The sequence below is a fragment of the Cydia amplana genome, chromosome 7 (genome assembly GCF_948474715.1).
Source record: "Cydia amplana chromosome 7, ilCydAmpl1.1, whole genome shotgun sequence".
Lineage (NCBI taxonomy): Eukaryota > Metazoa > Arthropoda > Insecta > Lepidoptera > Tortricidae > Cydia > Cydia amplana.
Window position 1 is genome coordinate 16,444,288 of NC_086075.1, and position 19,842 is coordinate 16,464,129.

At 34.2% G+C, this 19,842-nt stretch overlaps 2 protein-coding genes across 2 annotated transcripts in view; one reads left to right on the plus strand and one right to left on the minus strand.

Annotated features, from left to right (window-relative positions):
* Positions 1 to 19,842, plus strand: part of LOC134649573 (alanine--glyoxylate aminotransferase 2-like) — a 393,462-nt gene that overhangs the window by 172,945 nt on the left and 200,675 nt on the right. The window lies entirely within an intron of this gene.
* On the minus strand, positions 1,355 to 8,769 carry LOC134649500 (protein artichoke-like). The gene is made up of 5 exons (XM_063504256.1): positions 8,384 to 8,769; positions 6,877 to 7,087; positions 3,041 to 6,175; positions 2,702 to 2,958; positions 1,355 to 2,246 (listed from the first exon to the last, which is right to left on the minus strand). The coding sequence occupies exons 2-5, from the start codon at positions 7,037 to 7,039 to the stop codon at positions 1,701 to 1,703; spliced, it is 4,101 nt and encodes a 1,366-aa protein (XP_063360326.1). The 5' UTR covers positions 7,040 to 7,087; positions 8,384 to 8,769; the 3' UTR covers positions 1,355 to 1,700.

Below are 19,842 nucleotides of genomic sequence, written 5' to 3' on the forward strand. Positions count from 1 at the left end.
AGACGTCGCGTGTAGGTATAGCAATCTTATATTATTAAGTCTCTTGACAAACAGAAATGTGACCTTGGACTACATCAAATGATTTGTTCGTTTTTAAGGGGACTTGAAAATGAATACGTATTACATCTTAATGCAATGAATACGTCTTAATGGCTAATTTATTGAAAATCGTACAGAAAGAGACAACATATTTCATAGGTGAATAACCCCCTCTCAAGGTTTTCTTTTCATGCAATTTTCAGTCTATTTATAATCTTCCCGGGTCTGGGGTTGAGATGCATTACGTTATCTCAGGAGACCTACAGTCGCGACCGCATTAGTATCAATACTGCAGTGCTACATTAGCTTATTTCTCCGGGGAATGACACTTAATACGATTGTGACGACTCCCTTAGAGATATATTGCTGACACCAAGTGGACAATGACGTGTTAGATGATTATGACTTACCTATGCGTGTGTCGTATCAGAAAGTGAAGGAGCTGACGCAAGACAGGGAATGCTGGAAAATACTCCACCGACAAGAGAATAACTCTTAAATGAATGATGATGCATGTATTATGTGTCGGATATATAAAAAAACAGAATTAATTCTTGACAGTGAGTGCAGAGCGATTTTAAACGCAACAACATTGTCCACTTTAAGTATATTTTAAATTTGCAGAAATCTGCTCACTTGTAAGTGCCAATGCCAACTCTCATCTTTATTTAGTTTTAATTATTTTCAGTAGGTACATGCAACCACGGGGTAAACTTGAAACTCTAAGTAGTCTTACACATATGTATTAAGTAAATAAGAGATAATTATTATATATATTAATTACATTTTATATAATAGGTCGAACTGAAAAATACATATATTGTTATTCCTATCCTGATCTCGATTTAGTTTATAATGTTCGTTAAGTTTACATACTGACGCGATCTCTTGGACAGGTCTCCACGGAAGACCAGCGTCAAGATACCTAGAGGTAACTTGACACCGAGCTGAGGGCAGACCTTTTCAGTGACGTTTATGCTTAGTATTAATAAAAGTGTAATAATAGATTTAAGCGATATTGTAAGCGTCCTGAATACATTTATTTTCTTTCTTTCTTTCTTTCTTCTTTCACTTCAATTGTATAACGAGATGGCGAGACCATTGTTTTTTTTATAATGGCAATTTTGTCGTTACATCACGATCTGTCACTAAACAAACAGATATTTGTTTATTTAGATATTAAGACAAATCTACTTAGTTTTTAGGTACTTACCAAAACTTGCATTTTAACTTCTACATTTTACTCTCAGATAATTATGTAATATGTTACGGCGTTTTATAACATTTAAGAAATAAAATTCTTGCATCTTTGCAGTCATTTAATTGTGACTAGAATAACAGTCTATTAAACATTTTATGTCAACAAATAAATTATACAAATAAAGTTCAACTGCCAACGAGAAAATTGCCTACTCTATAGTAACTAAAATAATTTTATAATCAACTACCTATCTATCTATTTGTAGTGTACCTATTAAATACTATGAAATAAGGTAATCTATTATAAGTAGAATGTAGCACTTGCTAAGCAACTACTGATAGAATATAATTAAATTTAGAATTGATTGATCCTCTTTATAGTTACAAATTGTATAATCTATAAATCTAAATAACTACTACCATACTATTCGAGAATAGATTTTTAAAAAGTGGTCTAGTATTTATTTCTTATTTTTTCCCATCCCTAATAAAATATTATCAGTAGAAGCTGTAGTTGAATCTTGAATAATATCTTCCTTGCTCTGAATTGAATGAAAGTCATTCATTTCAGACCAATTAGGGTCTGATTTCGCAATACGTTTCCTTTCTTTAATTTTCGTGTATAAAAGAATGGAGACCATTATAAAGAATACTATGCATCCCAGTGAACAGCCTACGATTAAACCCATTCGGCGATTAAGAATCAAGGTAATGTCAAAAACTTTGCGAGGCCTTGTTTTTATTGATACCGGTTTACTGAAAGTGTTGAAGGATAGGCATTCGCTTGAAGGTGACCGCATGAGGATAGCCTCGGCGACATCCTGCGTCAGTCTGGCGGTGAGGTTCGTTTCCACATTTGTAGTCCCATTTAACTCAGATTTAATTTCGAAATCAAGGAGAGGAGGCTCATCGTGTAGCGTAATAACGCACACTACATAGTTTAAATTTGGTGCAAGATCCGGTATGTGAAAGGACACTTCAGTTTTCTCTAGGTATTTCGATTTTACCTGGAAAAAAAAACCAATCGTAAATAAAAATATAAAACTCTGAGAAAGGATGTTATCCGATTGTCACAGAAAGTAGGCATGTCAAAAGTTAAGAATATTTTTTGTCAACTTAATATTTTTCAATACCAAAACATTTTGAAAGCAATGACTTTTGATTTAAACCCATTCTATTTCTGAAGTTTTGCTTTTTAAAAGTAAACATTTATTTCCAAAATTGCCAGTTTTAGGCCGAAAGGCGAATGTTTAGAGAAATTCTAAAAACTGGATTAACTTGAAATTAATTTAAATCCTTATTGCAAATTGAGTACGAATAACCCCTTTCAAGGAATAGGTCGAATTATCAATAAAAAATAGGTTGAATTGAAGTTGAATGTAACAGGAACACGACACTATCATATTAGAATATTTCAATATAGGTATATACATTAGCAAAATGACAGCCGAGAAATACTTACATCAGATTGAATATCCTCGCTGTAATAAATTATTTGTAGTGCTTTTATTGCCGTACGATTTCTGATAAACCACGAGACAGATACGGAGTTATCTTTATGTTTGTCGACAGACAGCTGCGATATTATTGGGACGTCACATTTCTCCTTTGGATATTCGTTATGAATACACGTTACTGCTTTAGATTTTATTATTTTTGGGTGATCTTGTATCCAAACCCATGTATTGTCCCTTTCGCAGTTGCATATTAAATGGTTATCTGAAATAAAAAGGTAAGTAAGTCGTATGTAAATAATATAACCTACGTAATAAAATGAAAAGGAAATTAAGTTAGAAAGTACCTTGTATATCAATATTTTGCACGTGATTTTCTACCGATACTAAAAGTTCCAAAGAAAGCATTTGAAGTTTGTTATGAGAGAAATCTATCTGTACAATTTTATTCAAATTCCTAAAAGCTGTCGCCGAAACATATTTTATATTATTGTAGCCTAAGAATAATACAGTAAGTTCTTTCAAGTGAACTAAATCTTCATTGAGTATATTTTGAAGTTTATTGTGAGATAGATCTAAAAGTTTCAGATTCCCTAAGTCTTCAGAGAATGATTCTATTGACTCGATGTTATTATTAGACAAGCATATCGATCGCAATTTTACTAAACCACGAAAATGACTACTTTTTATTTGAGAAATTTTATTAAAACTCATATCCAAAGTTTCTAAGTAAGATAATTTTGAAAACGGACTCACTGTCAAACGTCTAATTTTATTGTAATTCAAGTAAAGATGTTGTAAGCTGCTAAATCTATCAAATTTAATATAATCTATATTTGAAATGTTAGTCGCGCTTATGTGCAATTCATATACATTAGCTATTAAGGCATTGTTATCAGATTTATTGGAAGCGGTCCAAGAAACGGCGGGGTTGTTACTGAGATCAATGTTTATCAGTGCTATGCCGGACTTCTTAAAGGATGACAGAAAATCGAACTTTACTATGTTGTTACCGGAAATGTTAACATTCTGCAAATTTGGAAACAGCTCGAACATAATAATAGGCAAGTGCTCTAGTTTATTACTACTGAAATCTAAAGTTATCAAGTCAGTGAATGTAACCCTCTTTTTCGCTGTAACAGATTTAATTTCGTTCTTTCTCAGAATCAAATATTTAAGATTAGTTAACTTTTCGAATCCGCTTAACTCGACCTTTGGCAAAAGATTATCCGAAATGTCTAAATTTTCAAGATTTGATAAATTATGTATTGTATTGTACGGAACCGAATCTAAGAAATTGTTGCTAATATTTAAGTCTGAAACTGTGTTATGCATTTCAAAGAGTGTTGACGGTATTGTACTGATAATGTTTTGAGCTAAATTTAACCTTGAAAGTTTTTTATTATATTTAAAAGTACCCTCGAAAATATGCTCAATATTACAATGCTCCAATAACAGGACTTCTAAAAGTGGCAGGAGGGAAAATGACTCTAGTGGTAAAAAGTCTAGAACATTGAAAGAGAGCGACAGATGTTTTAAACCTGGAACATCAATGGAGAGCAAGTCTCCTGATTTTAATGAATTATTTTTAAGAGATAGAGTCTTGAGGTTATTCAAACCCTGGAAAGTTTCGTTTTCTATTAACTGTATTTCACAGCTGTCTAAGTAAAGCGAGCTTAAAGGTAGACCCTGCTGAAACATATTTTTGTGCAACATTCTTATGGGATTGAACGACAAGTTGAGACTTCTCAACTTTTTCAATGCATGAAAAGCCATGTCGAAGACCGATGAAATTTTATTATTCGAAAGATCTAAATCTTCTAACTCAGTCAAACCAAAAAACGTAAAGTTTGTTATGTTCCTTAATAGATTATGTTTTAAATCTAGTTTTCGCGTTGAATTCAAATATTGGAATGAGTAGTCTTCTATAAAGGAAAATTCATTGTTCCCTAAGTCAATATGTGTAAGATAAGTCAAATTTTGTAAGGTATTTCTTCTCAAAAACTTTATATGGTTGTGTTTTAAATGTAACTTGTTTAGCTTCTTTTGAGAATGAAACATAAAATTATTGATTCCAGGAAGAGAGTTATAATCTAAGTATAATTTTAGTAGATTTGAATTAATTTTAGGCAGAATATCATTTAAGTCTATTAAGTAGTTGTTATTGAGGCTAAGGTATTTTAATCTACTCATATGAATAAATGTTCCCGGTTCGATAAAATTTATTTCATTATGATCCAAATGAATTTCTTCAACCAATAAGGATTCTACAAATTGATATTTTGTAATCGTTGTAAGCTTATTATTGTTCAGTCTGACTTCATTCAGACTTGCTAAGGACCCTAATGTGCTGTTATCTATATTGAGAAATTTGTTATTGTCTAATCTTAATTTCACTATTTTCTTATTATTCCTAAAAATATCATGTGGCACTTTATTTAAATAGTTAAACTCTAATTGTAGCTTAGCAAGATTAAGTAAATTACTAAAACTCTCACTATGAATATTGCTGATGCAATTGTCATCTAAATGTATTATACTTATATTAGTTGAATTCAGAAATGAATCTATTGGCACATCTAGAATATTGTTATGACTCAAGATAACTTCACTAAGAGATAACAAGTTGCAAAATAGACCGTGGATGTGGTGTAAATGGTTAAAGCTCAGTTCTATAAACCGAAGATTTTTATTATTTTCAAAAAGATCGGGGGACAAAAACTTTAATCTGTTATGGCTCAAATCAATCGACTCTAAATTAACTAAGGACTGAAAGGCTCGGTAATGTATACTATGAATAAAATTGAAATGAAAAGACAATATTTTGAGGGACGGACTAAATTTGAGGCAGTCTTCCGAAATAAATTCAAAATTATTAGAATTCAAGTCTAGAAACTCCAGCGAGATTAAATCCGAATCCTCAACAACAGGGAAAAAAGACATTTCATTCCAAGCTAGCCTTAAAGAGCGCAGATGTCTCAACTTCGCCACCGCCGCTATTGGGAATGTTGTGAGGTTGTTTTCGCTCAAATCAATTTCCGAGAGAGAAAGTTCTAAACTAGAAAAAGCTGATTCCGATATATCACGTATCATATTCCCTTTCATATTCAATTTCATTAGCGGAAGACCGTAAAAACTATAGCTGGGTATATCTTCGATATGATTAAAAGTTAGGTCCACGGATATGAGTTTTAGGAGGCCCGAGAAAACTTTTTGTGGCATAAACTTTAGCTTGCTCGACACGATGCTTAACGTTTCAAGGCACTTCCTCAGCGGCATGAATGTGTCGTCACCGATTTCTCTAATGCTAGTTCTCGACATGTGTATGTGCTTAATGCACACTCCTTGAGGTATAAAGTGAGCCCCCAAACTCTCTTCGTTGTCATCGAGGTCATAAATCGACAGGGAATGGATGTGCGACATAAGTTTCAATGCATTTTTAACATCTTTTAGAACGGCGTCTTGGCAGTCGAGAAATACACCTGCAAAATAAAATAATGTTGTTATTTCGTAGTTCACAAAAATACAGCTCAATAGTTCAGCAGGTGCAAAATAAAATATTCTGAACAGGATTAAATATTTACAGCGCCTGAAACGAACTTTTATACAACAATGCATATACCATGTTCGTAATTATTTAAAGAAAAAACTTTACACATGAAATAAGTTTAGTAGAGGCAACGACTTCAATATATTATTCATTTATAATAAATATAAATACCGTAGTATTATGAATAATGTCAAAGCTACGTAATTATTATGTAAAAATCAATACATAAAGTAATTAGTGTTCCACGAAAAGTTCAGTATTTTATTTAAGTATACACACTTAAAAGTATATATTATTTACAGTACATCTGGTGCTCCATTACCACACCCAGTTCTATAATAAGCATATTACGTAACAACGTCGAAAATTTAAAGGGCCATATCAACTGTAAAACTGTATGATACACGCGCGAAAAGGTAATTCGGTCGAGTTTTAAAATTCGTTGCGTATTTCCTATTTCGCACTTTTATCGTAAGTAACAATAACAATTTTCTCTTCCAAGTATAATAACAATGTAACAGTAGTTATTTCCTTTTTTTCTTTTTTTCTTTTTTTTTTTTTAATACAACTGTAAAAAATAATTACGAAACAACCGATGTATAAAGAATTACGGTGTCTATAAAAAAGTCTCACCGTCCTCAAAGGTATAGCACGAACATTTGTTTCCCCTCATTAAGTCCGGGCACGCCATGGTATTCTGCCCTCGCGAAACGGAGGGTAGAACCAACAGTAATGAAATAATTTGCAAAATATCACGATCATTTTTCTTCGTCTTGAAGCATAAAATCTTTTTCATAGTTTCATTATTGAATGTTTTTTACATTCCATTGAACATTTTGTTTACCTGAAAAATAATATGTGGTTTAGTCAAGTTGTCTAAACTAAAGTTAATTTGTTTTAATGTATTTAAGTACAGGGGTATAGCTACGTTGACAATAGTACATCGACAAACGCTAAACGAATAAAAAGGTTTATCGGGATTACATGTGCTATTAAAAGTCACGTGACTATTGCCTTAGGTACATTTTTTTAAGTTTCGGTTGGCGTTTTCTGTCAACGATTGTCATCTTGGCTAGCAACGTACCCAAATACTGTTAAAACAACTACCTCGAGTATAAATTTAACAGTATGGATAAGTGCTATAAAAATACAAAAGCTTTAAAAATGTAGTAAGTACCTACGTATAATCACATATTAACTCACGTTTATATACGGGTCTATCGCGAAATTTATTCACATACCTTTATTATACTTATAATCATGTGACTAAATCATGTAGTTTTATTAACAGCTAACACTAGTGCCATATTCAGATTTTAAATAAGATACTAATCTTATTTCAGCCTTAATGCATCTCACTATGACTCGACTATTAGAGCGAAAGGTACCCTAAAATAATATTTTAAAATCTGAATGTGCCTCCTGAACTCTGCCTCCCGTTTTAATGATTTTAATGACAGATGATATTTACATCACCACGCCTTAACAAAGCGTAAACGACAATCGAAAACTTATTTAATTATTTATTCTATTATCTCGCTATAAATTAAGTTCTTTATCTTTCAATGTCGCTAACGGTTGTTAAATTTATATTTGTTGCGGCAAAAATGGTGACCTAGTCACGTGGTCGAGTAAGGCGGCGAATAGTCTAGTTTCACTATTCGCAATATGACCAGCTGCAGCGAAATTTCTCTCTCTGGTGGCTCTGTGCTTCTCTCTCGCACTTAAATGCTTAAGGGCGGATGAGATGCACTGTGACAAATATCAGATCAAGAACGAATTTAAAAATTTGGATCGCATTTGCTGGTTCCTATGCAGATGTTTTGCATTAAGCGATCAGAGCCATGATACAATTCATGCAACACGAAATATCATAAAATTAAGTCGCTATACATTACTAAAAAATATTGGACATTATTCTGTCTTCTCAGAATTTTACTTTGCTCATACATTTCAATATTCAATGGTTTTGCAGTAATCGAATAAATATAAATTCACTGTCAATACACATCGCTGTCGAATTTCACTTTAATAAATCTATCACTTGACACTTCACACTTTATTATTTTATCCACTACATAAGCTAAAGATCAATAACCGACGTCAACTTATTAACCAGAAAATTATTAAAAGGACTCACCTGTCAAGGCCTTTGCGCCGACACGCATCTGACTGCAGCTAATTGCGAACAGATGTTATATCTATCGCGTTAAGGTCCATTTTTGCGACCCGGCCGCCGGGCGATCAAAGTGCGCCTGTCCGTCGTACACGCGTTTTTATAAGGTTAATTAAATTATTTGAGGGGTTAGTTGTAACTAGGGATTAAGTTATTGTGTTTAGCGCAACAGTGTACGCTTGAGGTCATTAGAAGGCTCGGGTGAAGACTGCCGCTGCCGCGGCGGCGCGCGCTCGCTAGGTCACCGCTCGTTGCGGCAGCACCCCCGACCCACTATTATTATACTTTTATGACGAATCGGATTTCGTAACACCCGGCTTTGCCAGCGATACCGACCCGAGAGTTTATCTTGTGCTAACGAATTATTAATGTTGGCTTTACATTTGTAATGGTGTTTTGTTTTTCTTTCAGGTTGTACGTGCGAGAAAGGTGAGTTAAGTAGGTAATGCATTAAAATTTTGTTCTTGGAGTATAATTTACTTTGTATGAATGATTTCTTAAAGTCAGAGTAGTAAAGTAAAAAAATAACTATTACAGTACATATGGGGCTACTTTTCCGCACTAGTGCGTAAAATAGCACTTTTCGTGCGTATGTCGAAACTTTAAAGTGCCTTATGTACTGTAAAACGTTGTTCGATACACGTGCGAATAGGTAATTCGCAACTCGTGTCGATTTAAAACACTCCCTTCGGTCGTGTTTTAATTTATCGCCACTCGTTTCGAATTTCCTCTTTTTCGCACTTGTATCGAAATAGTTATTTTCGTTACAAGTGCGAAAAAGAGGAAATTCGAAACGAGTGGCGATAAATTAAAACACGACCGAAGGGAGTGTTTTAAATCGACACGAGTTGCGAATTACCTATTCGCACATGTATCGAACAACGTTTTACAGTACATATGGCACTTTAAAGTTTCGACATACGCACGAAAAGTGCTATTTTACGCACTAGTGCGGAAAAGTAGCCCCATATGTACTGTAAATAACTATTTCGAAACTTATTTATATATAACTTAAGGTATTATAAGTTATTTAGTATTAATTTATGTAGTAGTAAACTCTTTATTGTACAAAAAGACATATACGCTAATGGGGTGTATTTTATTATCATTTCCAATTTATTTCTTTTTATTATTCATTTCATTTTTTTATTTCATTTTATTATTATTTTTCATTATTTAATTTATGTAGTAGTAGTAATAGTAAACTCTTTATTGTACAAAAAGACATACGCTAATGGGTGTATTTTATTATCATTTCCATAATTATATATTTATAATGTAATCGGGTAGTACAATTCAATACACTATTAATCACATAGTTAAAGGGCAATGGAATATTCTATAATTCAGGTCGATGTTTGTAGGTAGGTACTATAATAGGTACTAATAACATATAATCATTGCGTCAATTCATTAAATATGCATATTTCTCTGTATTCATGATATTACAATTTTATAATTTTGGAAAATATTCAATTATTATATATTAATTTCCTTATAATTTATTATGTACATAAAAAATCTCAAGAATTATAACTACAAATAATTAATTACTTGTTAACCCTTAATCAAATAACGGGAAATTATTTCCCACTTCGTTCTAATTTACGAAATATTTTTTATCTTTTTAATGGCAGCACTCAGCGATACCAATCATACAGATTTAAAATCTTAGTAACATTTTGAATTTAAATAAAATGGCAACACTTTTGTAATGGCCGCCATTTGTGAACATATGTCAAAGTCAATGTCAGTTGTCGTGATTTTTTTTGCAATAACAAAAATGTTTTTGGTGTTTTGAGCTTAATAGTGCGTAAAAAAATCTGGTAAGTGCATAACTGAATACTATCATAATCTAGACTTATTTTCCCTGTGTTTTGCTTGAAAATAATTGTGATAACGATATGAATTAGCCAAGATTTTAAGGTTTTAGTAAGTGGGAAATTATTTCCCATTGTTTGTTCCTGAACTTACGATTTACAAAAAAATTGGTAGGTTTTATCAAGTGGGAAATTATTTCCCAGTGTTTGTTCTACACCTAAATTTTAATTTGTTTCCATATATAAAAATATATGCCCGTTTGTCTGTTGCACAAAAAAAACTGAGTCTTCTTTTTTCTTTTATTTATTTCTTTTATTTTTGAAGATAACGTTAAAAAATCATACTTGAATTCCAAGCAAAGCCAGGGGGAGCTAATAACTTGTAAAAAGTTCGTAACCGTATCGGACAATGGGAAACTATTTCCCACTTATCCAAAATTTTGCTATTCCATAACGGATAACGGGAAATTATTTACCACCGCAAAACCCTTTCCCCCCACTTAATTTTTTTAAATATATTTCTTCGTAATCTACGCACCCAAATGAACTATAAACCATTCTTAGTTTTCAAAAATCTATAAAAAGTGTTCCGTTTGATTAAGGGTTAACGTGCTTGTAAATTTTCGTGAAAATACATAATACCAATATGTGTGCTTGTAAAATTAAGCCATATTTGGATAAATACGCGATAGTTAATTTAGCTACGAAAAAATCAGGCCAATTTAACGTACACTCATACAGCATGATAATTGAATCATGTATTGAGTTATCGTGCGTCTTGCCCGCGCCAATACAATATACCTACAAGTACGAGCGAAATAAACGATATAATATTTAAAACCTTCGCGTTTTGAACACATATTAACTCACATTTATAGACGGGTCTAACGCGAAATTTATTCAATTACTTTTATTTACCGACGTTTCGACACAGGTTTCACTGGTCATGGTCGCGGCTAACTGATGTCCCAGTAAAAGTTGCACAAATTATCTCTGTTTTGACATTTTGCTGGGACATCAGTTAGCCGCGACCATGACCAGTGAAACCTGTGTCGAAACGTCGGTAAATAAAGGTAATTGAATAAATTTCGCGTTAGACCCGTCTATAGATGTGAGTTAATATGAAATAAACGATAACTAAATAACAAGATTCAAATAAAATTCCGATGTCAGTGCCCGTTCGAATTGGCCTGTATAGCTGATACGGTTTTCACAGTAAATAATGCTAGTTTACTAACGTTCGATTTTCGCATTCACGAATAGCACAGCTTTTTATTATGCAAACTAAAAAATAGACAAACATTTATTTTAACCGCTCTTTTTACTCTGAATAGAATTGGTGGCTTAGTGTACAGCTAAATTTATAAAATATGAATACAATATATAATATAATATATCATCATGTCGTTGGAGTAAGGTAAAAATGTGTAGGTATTTATGAATATGACCGTGACTGTATAAACACGCGCCCTATTGACACACACTGTATGTCATGTCATGTTAAGAGGGATACATGACTACCAAAAACCCTTAATGACATAATAAATGTAATATATTATATTATGCTTATTAAGCATTTTCTCGCATTGATTGATGTTGAAAGGTGAACTTATACACCTCCAGCATAGCGTAGACCCGTAAGCGTAGACAGACAGACACCTCTGCTACGCTTTAACGCGTAGCAAGTAAATATTGCTACGTAGAGGAACGTGTGTATATAAATATTATGAGTGATGCGTAGTGAAATAATATTAACATAATAAAAATAAGTACTTAAGTAAGTTAAATAACAATGCATTATACAATGTTTTAAGAAACAGCCCTTTATTTTAAATAAGTCGGTAAATAGGTATAGACACCACGAAAGTTGTCAAAATAAATAGAATATAGCTGGGAAATACTCAAAAATGCGCGTTTTCTCAGAGATAAGACCTAGCTAGATCGATTTTTCGCCCCTCAAACCCCATACATAGGTTTCTATAGAGAAAATAATTATTAGAGCCGTTTCCGAGATCCCCGAAATATATAAACTAGTGGTAAGTACATATCTTTCTTTTTAAAGCAAAATGAAACTGAACCATTTAATGTTATTTAATTCAATTCACTCCTTATTTGGAACACTCTCAACAGCCTAATGAGGACGCCACACAAAGTTTACATTTAGCACAACTTTAATTTTAAATACCTGAAAAACACAGCAATACACACCAAACTTTTGAGGTCAGCAGGGTATTAAATACTGTTAACATTTTCATGAGTTAGAATCTCCAAGTGCCTGAAAGTTGCAAACTAGGTGATAGTCTAGCTCTAACTACATTAGAACTAGACCTAAATAGATTAACCCGTAGCTTAATACGGTGTAAGTTTTAGTTTAATGAATATTTAATTACGCTGGCAAACACGACTAAATTTTACAACTAATTATGAATCTTGAGTACCTATGCTTGCATGAGTTGGTTACATGAAAATGTGACCTAAATAAAATGTTTGACATGCGATGGGGCTAGCCTCCTGACAAAAGAAATGCCAAAGATGGAGGAGACCAGTAATTACTGCAGAAAATTACAATATTTATTTGTGACTGAGTTCATAACATAACATTGTATTCCTTTAGTGTTTGCAAGAGCGAAAGAGAGAGCATTATGACCTTAGTCACCGTTCGATTCATCGCCTATAATGAATTTAAAATATATCCCGATGTTTCGAACCCTTTACAGCGTTCGCGGCCAACGGGGGTAACTTGAAAAACATTCACCTCTTTCAAAATTATACTATTCACATACATAAATAATGAAGAAAGATTTGGTGTCAAATGCTCTCATTTTCAACAAATAGGTACGAGCAAAACGCACTCGCGAATGATAACAAAAATAAATGACGTTATATTTGTATCATAATATAATACAAGTTGGAATTTGCCTCCGAGACTATCACTAGTTCTATATTCTTTTATTATAAAACAAGAGATCCAAGCATAATTCATTCAGACTGTTTCACGGCTTTTGAATCACAGTAAAAAACCAGAGCTCTGCAGAGCGCTATTATTCCATTTCACCCACTGTTCACTGTCAAAGGAAGCGACAGTCCAAAAGAAAGCTTAATTCTTGTATTTTACATGGAGTCGTAGTTCTACAAACCCATTTTAGCTTTTTATAATTTTGAACCGACTTCAGAAGGAGGAAGGACGTTCTCTATTCGATTTTTTAGGGTTCCGTACCCAAATGGTAAAAACGGGACCCTATTAGTAAGACTCCGCTGTCCGTCCGTCCGTCCGTCTGTCACCAGGCTGTATCTCACGAACCGTGATAGCTAGACAGTTGAAATTTTCACAGATGATGTATTTCTGTTGCCACTATAACAACAAATACTAAAAACAGAATAAAATAAATATTTAAGTGGGGCTCCCATACACAAACGTGATTTTTGACCGAAGTTAAGCAACGTCGGGCGGGGTCAGTACTTGGATGGGTGACCGTTTTTTGCTTGTTTTGCTCTATTTTTTGTTGATGGTGCGGAACCCTCCGTGCGCGAGTCCGACTCGCACTTGGCCAGTTTTCTTTTAATTATTTTCAATGTTTTGACTCGGAAGACTTGGAACTCGGGCATTTCTCAATCGATTTGGAAATATATATTTTTTGGTTTGAAAGTAGGTATATACAAACAGTATGGTCCCATTTTTTTATTTAAATCCAGTTCATCGTTTGGTCGTCAATCGTTTTCGTTCGTCGTCGATCCATGACAAATCGAGGGAACTTCTCAAATCTTATTATAATAATTATTATTATAGTGATTTTTGTATTTTCATCATCATATCAAGTATAAATTACATTCTAAAACGAGACTTTTAATGGAGTGGAATAGCTGATGAAAACCAGAACGAAACACCTCAACGATACGTAAAGATGTAGTGCATAATTATTTTACAACGTATTTTCACGGAAACGTACGAACGTGTCTTGCTATTTCAGTCAGTCTTGATACAAAAAGTACTGAGGTTGACTGAAGTAGGATAACAAACATGAGCGTTCCCGAGAAAATGGGATGGGAAACAACTATGCACTACTAAGTACCTAAACATATAATATTTGTATTGTATTTTTGAATAAACTGCTTACAAAAACTAACTAATATTTCATTTCCCATGTACCTTATGAATGTTATGTCTGTTAAATGGGATATGATTCGCTTAGTTCCAAAACGCCCGGGGCGCGCCATAAATTTCGCATATTGCCCGGACTATTTGGGGCAGTCTCGATAAACATGGACGGTTTGATTACTAGAAGCTATTGGACCGGCATCGGCAACGGGAAACTAATTTAAAAAATGGTAAATAAGGTTGTTTCATAGCATGCATGCTATTCTATTCGTTTTAAAGGAGGAAGTTTAATCTGAATACTGGCATTGGTAAACTAATATACATATTTTAATATCGACACAATGAAGTATCTACTTATCGAGATATTGAATCATGTGTCGAGATCGAGAGAGTAAATAAGAGTGCTCACTCTTCGATTTAAAAATGTGTGAAGGACCCGGAGGCCAATTCTAACTTATAATAATAATTTGAAAGTTCTCATAGCGAAGAGTCTCGACCAACATCTAGAGAGACTCTCGCAGGGTGGTTGGATCAAGGGTCAGATGCAGAAGGCGGTAATTTTGGACACGGCGCGTATAGTACGTCGGTTCCTCACTCTGTGGCCCTGACCCTTTGCTAGGTTTTTTATAATGTGTGTATGTTTATAAGGTTTTGTATATTTTTGTAATGTTTTGTAAGTGTTTTGGTGTACTATTTTTATACTCATATTGTAAAACCCTAACCTAAGACCCAATTTAAATAAAGAAAATAATTTGAAATGATATTTAAACATCAAAATGTTAGTTTGAATTGGCCTCTCTTGCAGGCTGCAAATTAGTTTACGTTATAAAAAGTATGATAAATAACTTAGTTATATACCTACTCTATGTTTTGCAATAGAGTATTTTCAATCGCCACAAGTGTTTACCAGTGAAACATCGATGGCCATAATCAACCAACCGTGGTCCACGCTACTTCAAAAGCCACTTCTGCCTTTGCCGACGTTTCAGATCCATGCTAGATCCCTTGTGGGAGCAATATTCATAGCAAAACTAGTTGCCATACTCGTTCGTGTTAGTAAAAGCAATTATCTATAGATATTTCCTTTAATATATTTTGTTTTTAGGGTGGTTTATTTCTAATATGAGTATAACATTAATATGTAAAGCACATACGTAATTATAAGAAATTGAAAAATAAATATAGTTGACCCTAAACGTAAGTTTATTACATAAGTATTACAAACTAACAAATACATTACAATCTAAACAATTTTCTGTACATATTATGTTTATGCGTATTTCATTTATATACTATTCCAAAATAATGTATGCAAAAGAGGTAGAACATTTTGTATCTATGAAATTGTAATATATCATTGATAAAATGCTCGAGTCACACTACTCGTAAATACCTAATACCTATAGGTAATTCACTTATGTAGGTATAGGTACATATATAGTTGGTAACACGATTTCGTGACTACGATGGGCAGTACTGACCGAAACTAATAAAATTGGAACACCAGTCTGTTATAGAATTTAATTAATAATGGCCTTTGTCATGCCATCGAGCATGAACATTTATAAAATGCGCAAACCAATACAGGATAAAATACGTAGGTATAGTTTAACAAGTAAAATATTGTATTTTAATGTCTGAAAAAAAATCTCTGAAAATAAAACTTACGCTTATCGTTAGCCTTTAGAAATAACAGAATAATAATTGGATCAAAATAATCATATGTACCTACATCTTAAAACAAAAAGGTTTGAACATGCCTGTAAAGCTTCAACGCGAAAATTTGCCTTTGATATAAAATTATTTCATGATTTTATCTCATATTTACTAGAAAAGTTTTTGAGTAGATCGACCACGCCACGCTAAGTTTTGAAGCTAAGTGCTACGTCAAGTAGCACATATGGCGCCCCTTTGGGATATAGTATAATACATTGTCACTGCCAAGTTGGTGCAAACAGCATATTCGAGTCTAATAATTATAATAAACTACTTTTTTGACAACATTACTGAAAAAAATACTGGAGTGGTTCGTTCAAACTTTGACCAAAAACTGAGCTCGATGTATGTTTCACTTATACCTACAAATTGTCGATGATGCAATGGTGATACCTATTCTATGTGATATTCGAAACGTCATCGTCAGGATGTATTTCAAATTCATTATACGCGATATAATCCGTTTAAACAGTTTTATATATTTCATCAGTAACTATCACGGTACCTAACCGAAGACAATTTTATGTAGGTTGTTGTTGTTGTCATAAGGCACCCCAGAGGTGCCAAAGGGCCTTCACAACCTCGCTCCACGCCTTCCTATCTTTAGCGCCCGACGGCCTCGCTCCAACTTAACCAATTTTATGTAAGTACATCCAACAAATTAACAATTGATTCCTTACAAAACTCTGTTTCACGTTTAACTCGTCACTTTAAACAACTTGTTAAAATCAGATTAGACTTGACGATACTCGTTAAAGAAAGTACCTGTAATTAGCAAGAGCTCTCAAAAGTGGGTACATATTCCGGGCGACGATGAACTTAATAGGAATAATGTGAGTATAAATGGGAAAAGTTAAGTCGTTTAGGAGTTCCTTCGCGTCTGCGGGCCGGTACTCAACAGGCCACCAGACGGACCGAATTCCCGACTACTTTACAATCACCCCTTTTTGTAAAATTACACCTTCGACGTGACTTGACTGTGGGTGTCGCAAGCAATCAGCGCGGGTGCTTGTTCTAGTTTCTAATGGAAACGCGGCCGTAGGCATTTTTGGTACACAATTTACAATTCTTATATTTGAGCCAGGGATGTTGCGATCCGCATCCGCAACCGCGGAACTTCCGCATTATTTTCAACATCCGCATCTGCATCCGCATCCGCATAAAATGGATGCGGAGCTTATGCGGATGCGGATGTCGAACAAGTCAGTACAGGAACGTCTAAGCGGCGACGTAAGTGCTAGGTAATTTCGTCATTACCTATAACGAAATCATCTAGATCGGCGAAGTTACTGTTTATTACAGTGTTTTTCAAAGTGTGGGTCGCGACCCCCAGGGGGGTCGCGGCACTTGTCCAAGGGGGTCGCGAAGTTCAGCTTTGAGAGAAACTTATTGAAAGCAATTTCATTCTTTAAATTTAAAAATAATCCAATCCTTTAAAGTTTAAATTTTAAAGGTCGTTAATATACATATTAATAAAACAAATCATTATTATACAGGGTGCCCGGTAATTTAATTAGTGGATAACCTTCTAACCACCGACAGAGCACCTTAGGCTGGTCCAGAAAATGCACTTATAGGTCTAGTAAAAGTTCCGTGGTTTTCGAGATAATCGAACTTTTCTGTCTTTTTTAATTGGAGCTAGCCATTAAAAAAGACAGAAAAGTTCGATTATCTCGAATATACATATTAATAAAACAAATCATTATTATATGTATAGGTAAACTGTATTTTAAAAGTAAAGGTTTAAAACTGTATTCAGTGTGAAGAATGAGCTTGTTTCATTCTGACTAATTTGTCAATCCGCGGTTCCTGCCACGATACGCAGACGATTAAATCATTTTCATTTATGTATTCCTTTTTTTGGTTTTGATATCGACCATTGATGAAAACGTCAGCTGACATAAATATGAAGTAGCAAATGGGATCAAAACTTTAAGGCCCCATTCGCACGAGAGCTTAAAAAGCGTCGCGATAAAATCCGACGTTGGCGGTTTTTTACCGTTTCTAATATTTGTGTTCATATGAACGCTTAAAAATCACTTGTGAGTCGTACTGCCACGTACGCATCTCAGCACAGCCATGACGATTGACACCAAAAATTGACACTTGACAGCCGCTGACAGCAGCGCCGGTGCTTTTTAACGCTCGTGAGAACAGATATACGGAGTTCCGTATGCTCAATTCAATTAACGGCCAACGCCCAACGCCGAAAATTGAACAGTGCTCGATTAAAAAGCGCCGCGCTTAAAAACCGCCTTCGTGTGAATACGTATGTATTCACCATGGTTATCCATTTGTGTCATTCAGACGCTTTTTTAACGCGTGTCGCAAAAGCTCTCGTGCGAATGGGGCCTAAGGGCTTCTTTTGCTAGATGGGGATATCCAGCCAAAACGCATATGTAACTGACTGAATGATAGAAAGGTGCGTTCCAAAATGCATATGTAACTGAGTGAATGATAGAAAGGTGCGTTCCAAATTTGTTATAGGTAGAAACACGTAGAATAAAAACGTAGAAACGGGGTATGGTATGGGGGTCGCAAAAAAATTTTAGTGGTCATAAAGAGCCGTGACACCATAAAGTTTGAAAAACACTGGTTTATTAAATATAACGCACCTATATTTATGCTCAAATACTAAACGATTGGTTTTTTTTAATAGTAAAAATACTAAAAATGTAATATTTGACGTTTTTTAAGTACCTAATCTTGACATCCGCATCCGCATCCGCATCCGCGGATGTGAGCCTTTAAATATCCGCATCGGCATCCGCATCCGCGGATGTCAAAAAATCTGCATCCGCAACATCCCTGATTTGAGCTTACAGTTTCATAAGAAATCTAAATTAAAAGTACGATTTATATAAGACTTGGCGCAAATGCTACTTTACAAATATTGTTACATATTTACTCGAGGGTATACAGATGGAATGAATCACGACAGCATACAAGATGGTAAGTTAGTTAAATTTAGGAACGAGTTTTTTGCATTGTGCGCGACTATGGTTTCGTGTAGTTGCGACTAAGTGATGCATTAGTTATTTGGCAATATGAGCAAACTAGAGTTCACATTTTTAGGGTTCCGTAGCCAAATGGCAAAAAACGGAACCCTTATAGATTCGTCATGTCTGTCTGTCTGTCCGTCTGTCTGTCCGTCTGTCTGTCCGTCTGTCTGTCCGTCCGTATGTCACAGCCACTTTTCTCCGAAACTATAAGAACTATACTGTTGAAACTTGGTAAGTAGATGTATTCTGTGGTTCACATTAAGCATTAAGCATAACGCATTAAGATTTTCACACAAAAATAGAAAAAAAAAACAATTAATTTTTGGGGTTCCCCATACTTCGAACTGAAACTCAAAATTTTTTTTTTCATCAAACCCATACGTGTGGGGTATCTATGGATAGGTCTTCAAAAATGATATTGAGGTTCCTAATATCATTTTTTTCTAAACTGAATAGTTTGCGCGAGAGACACTTCCAAAGTGGTAAAATGTGTGCCCCCCCCCCCCCCTAACTTCTAAAATAAGAGAATGATAAAACTAAAAAAAATATATGATTTACATTACCATGTAAACTTCCACCGAAAATTGGTTTGAACGAGATCTAGCAAGTAGTTTTTTTTTAATACGTCATAAATCGCCTAAATACGGAACCCTTCATGGGCGAGTCCGACTCGCACTTGGCCGCTTTTTGCGATTTCGTTCGTTAATTTATTTTTAGTTCCCCCACCGCCAAAATATTATATAGCGATAGCCAAAATAATACGACCAGTTTTTGTAAAATATTTAGCAT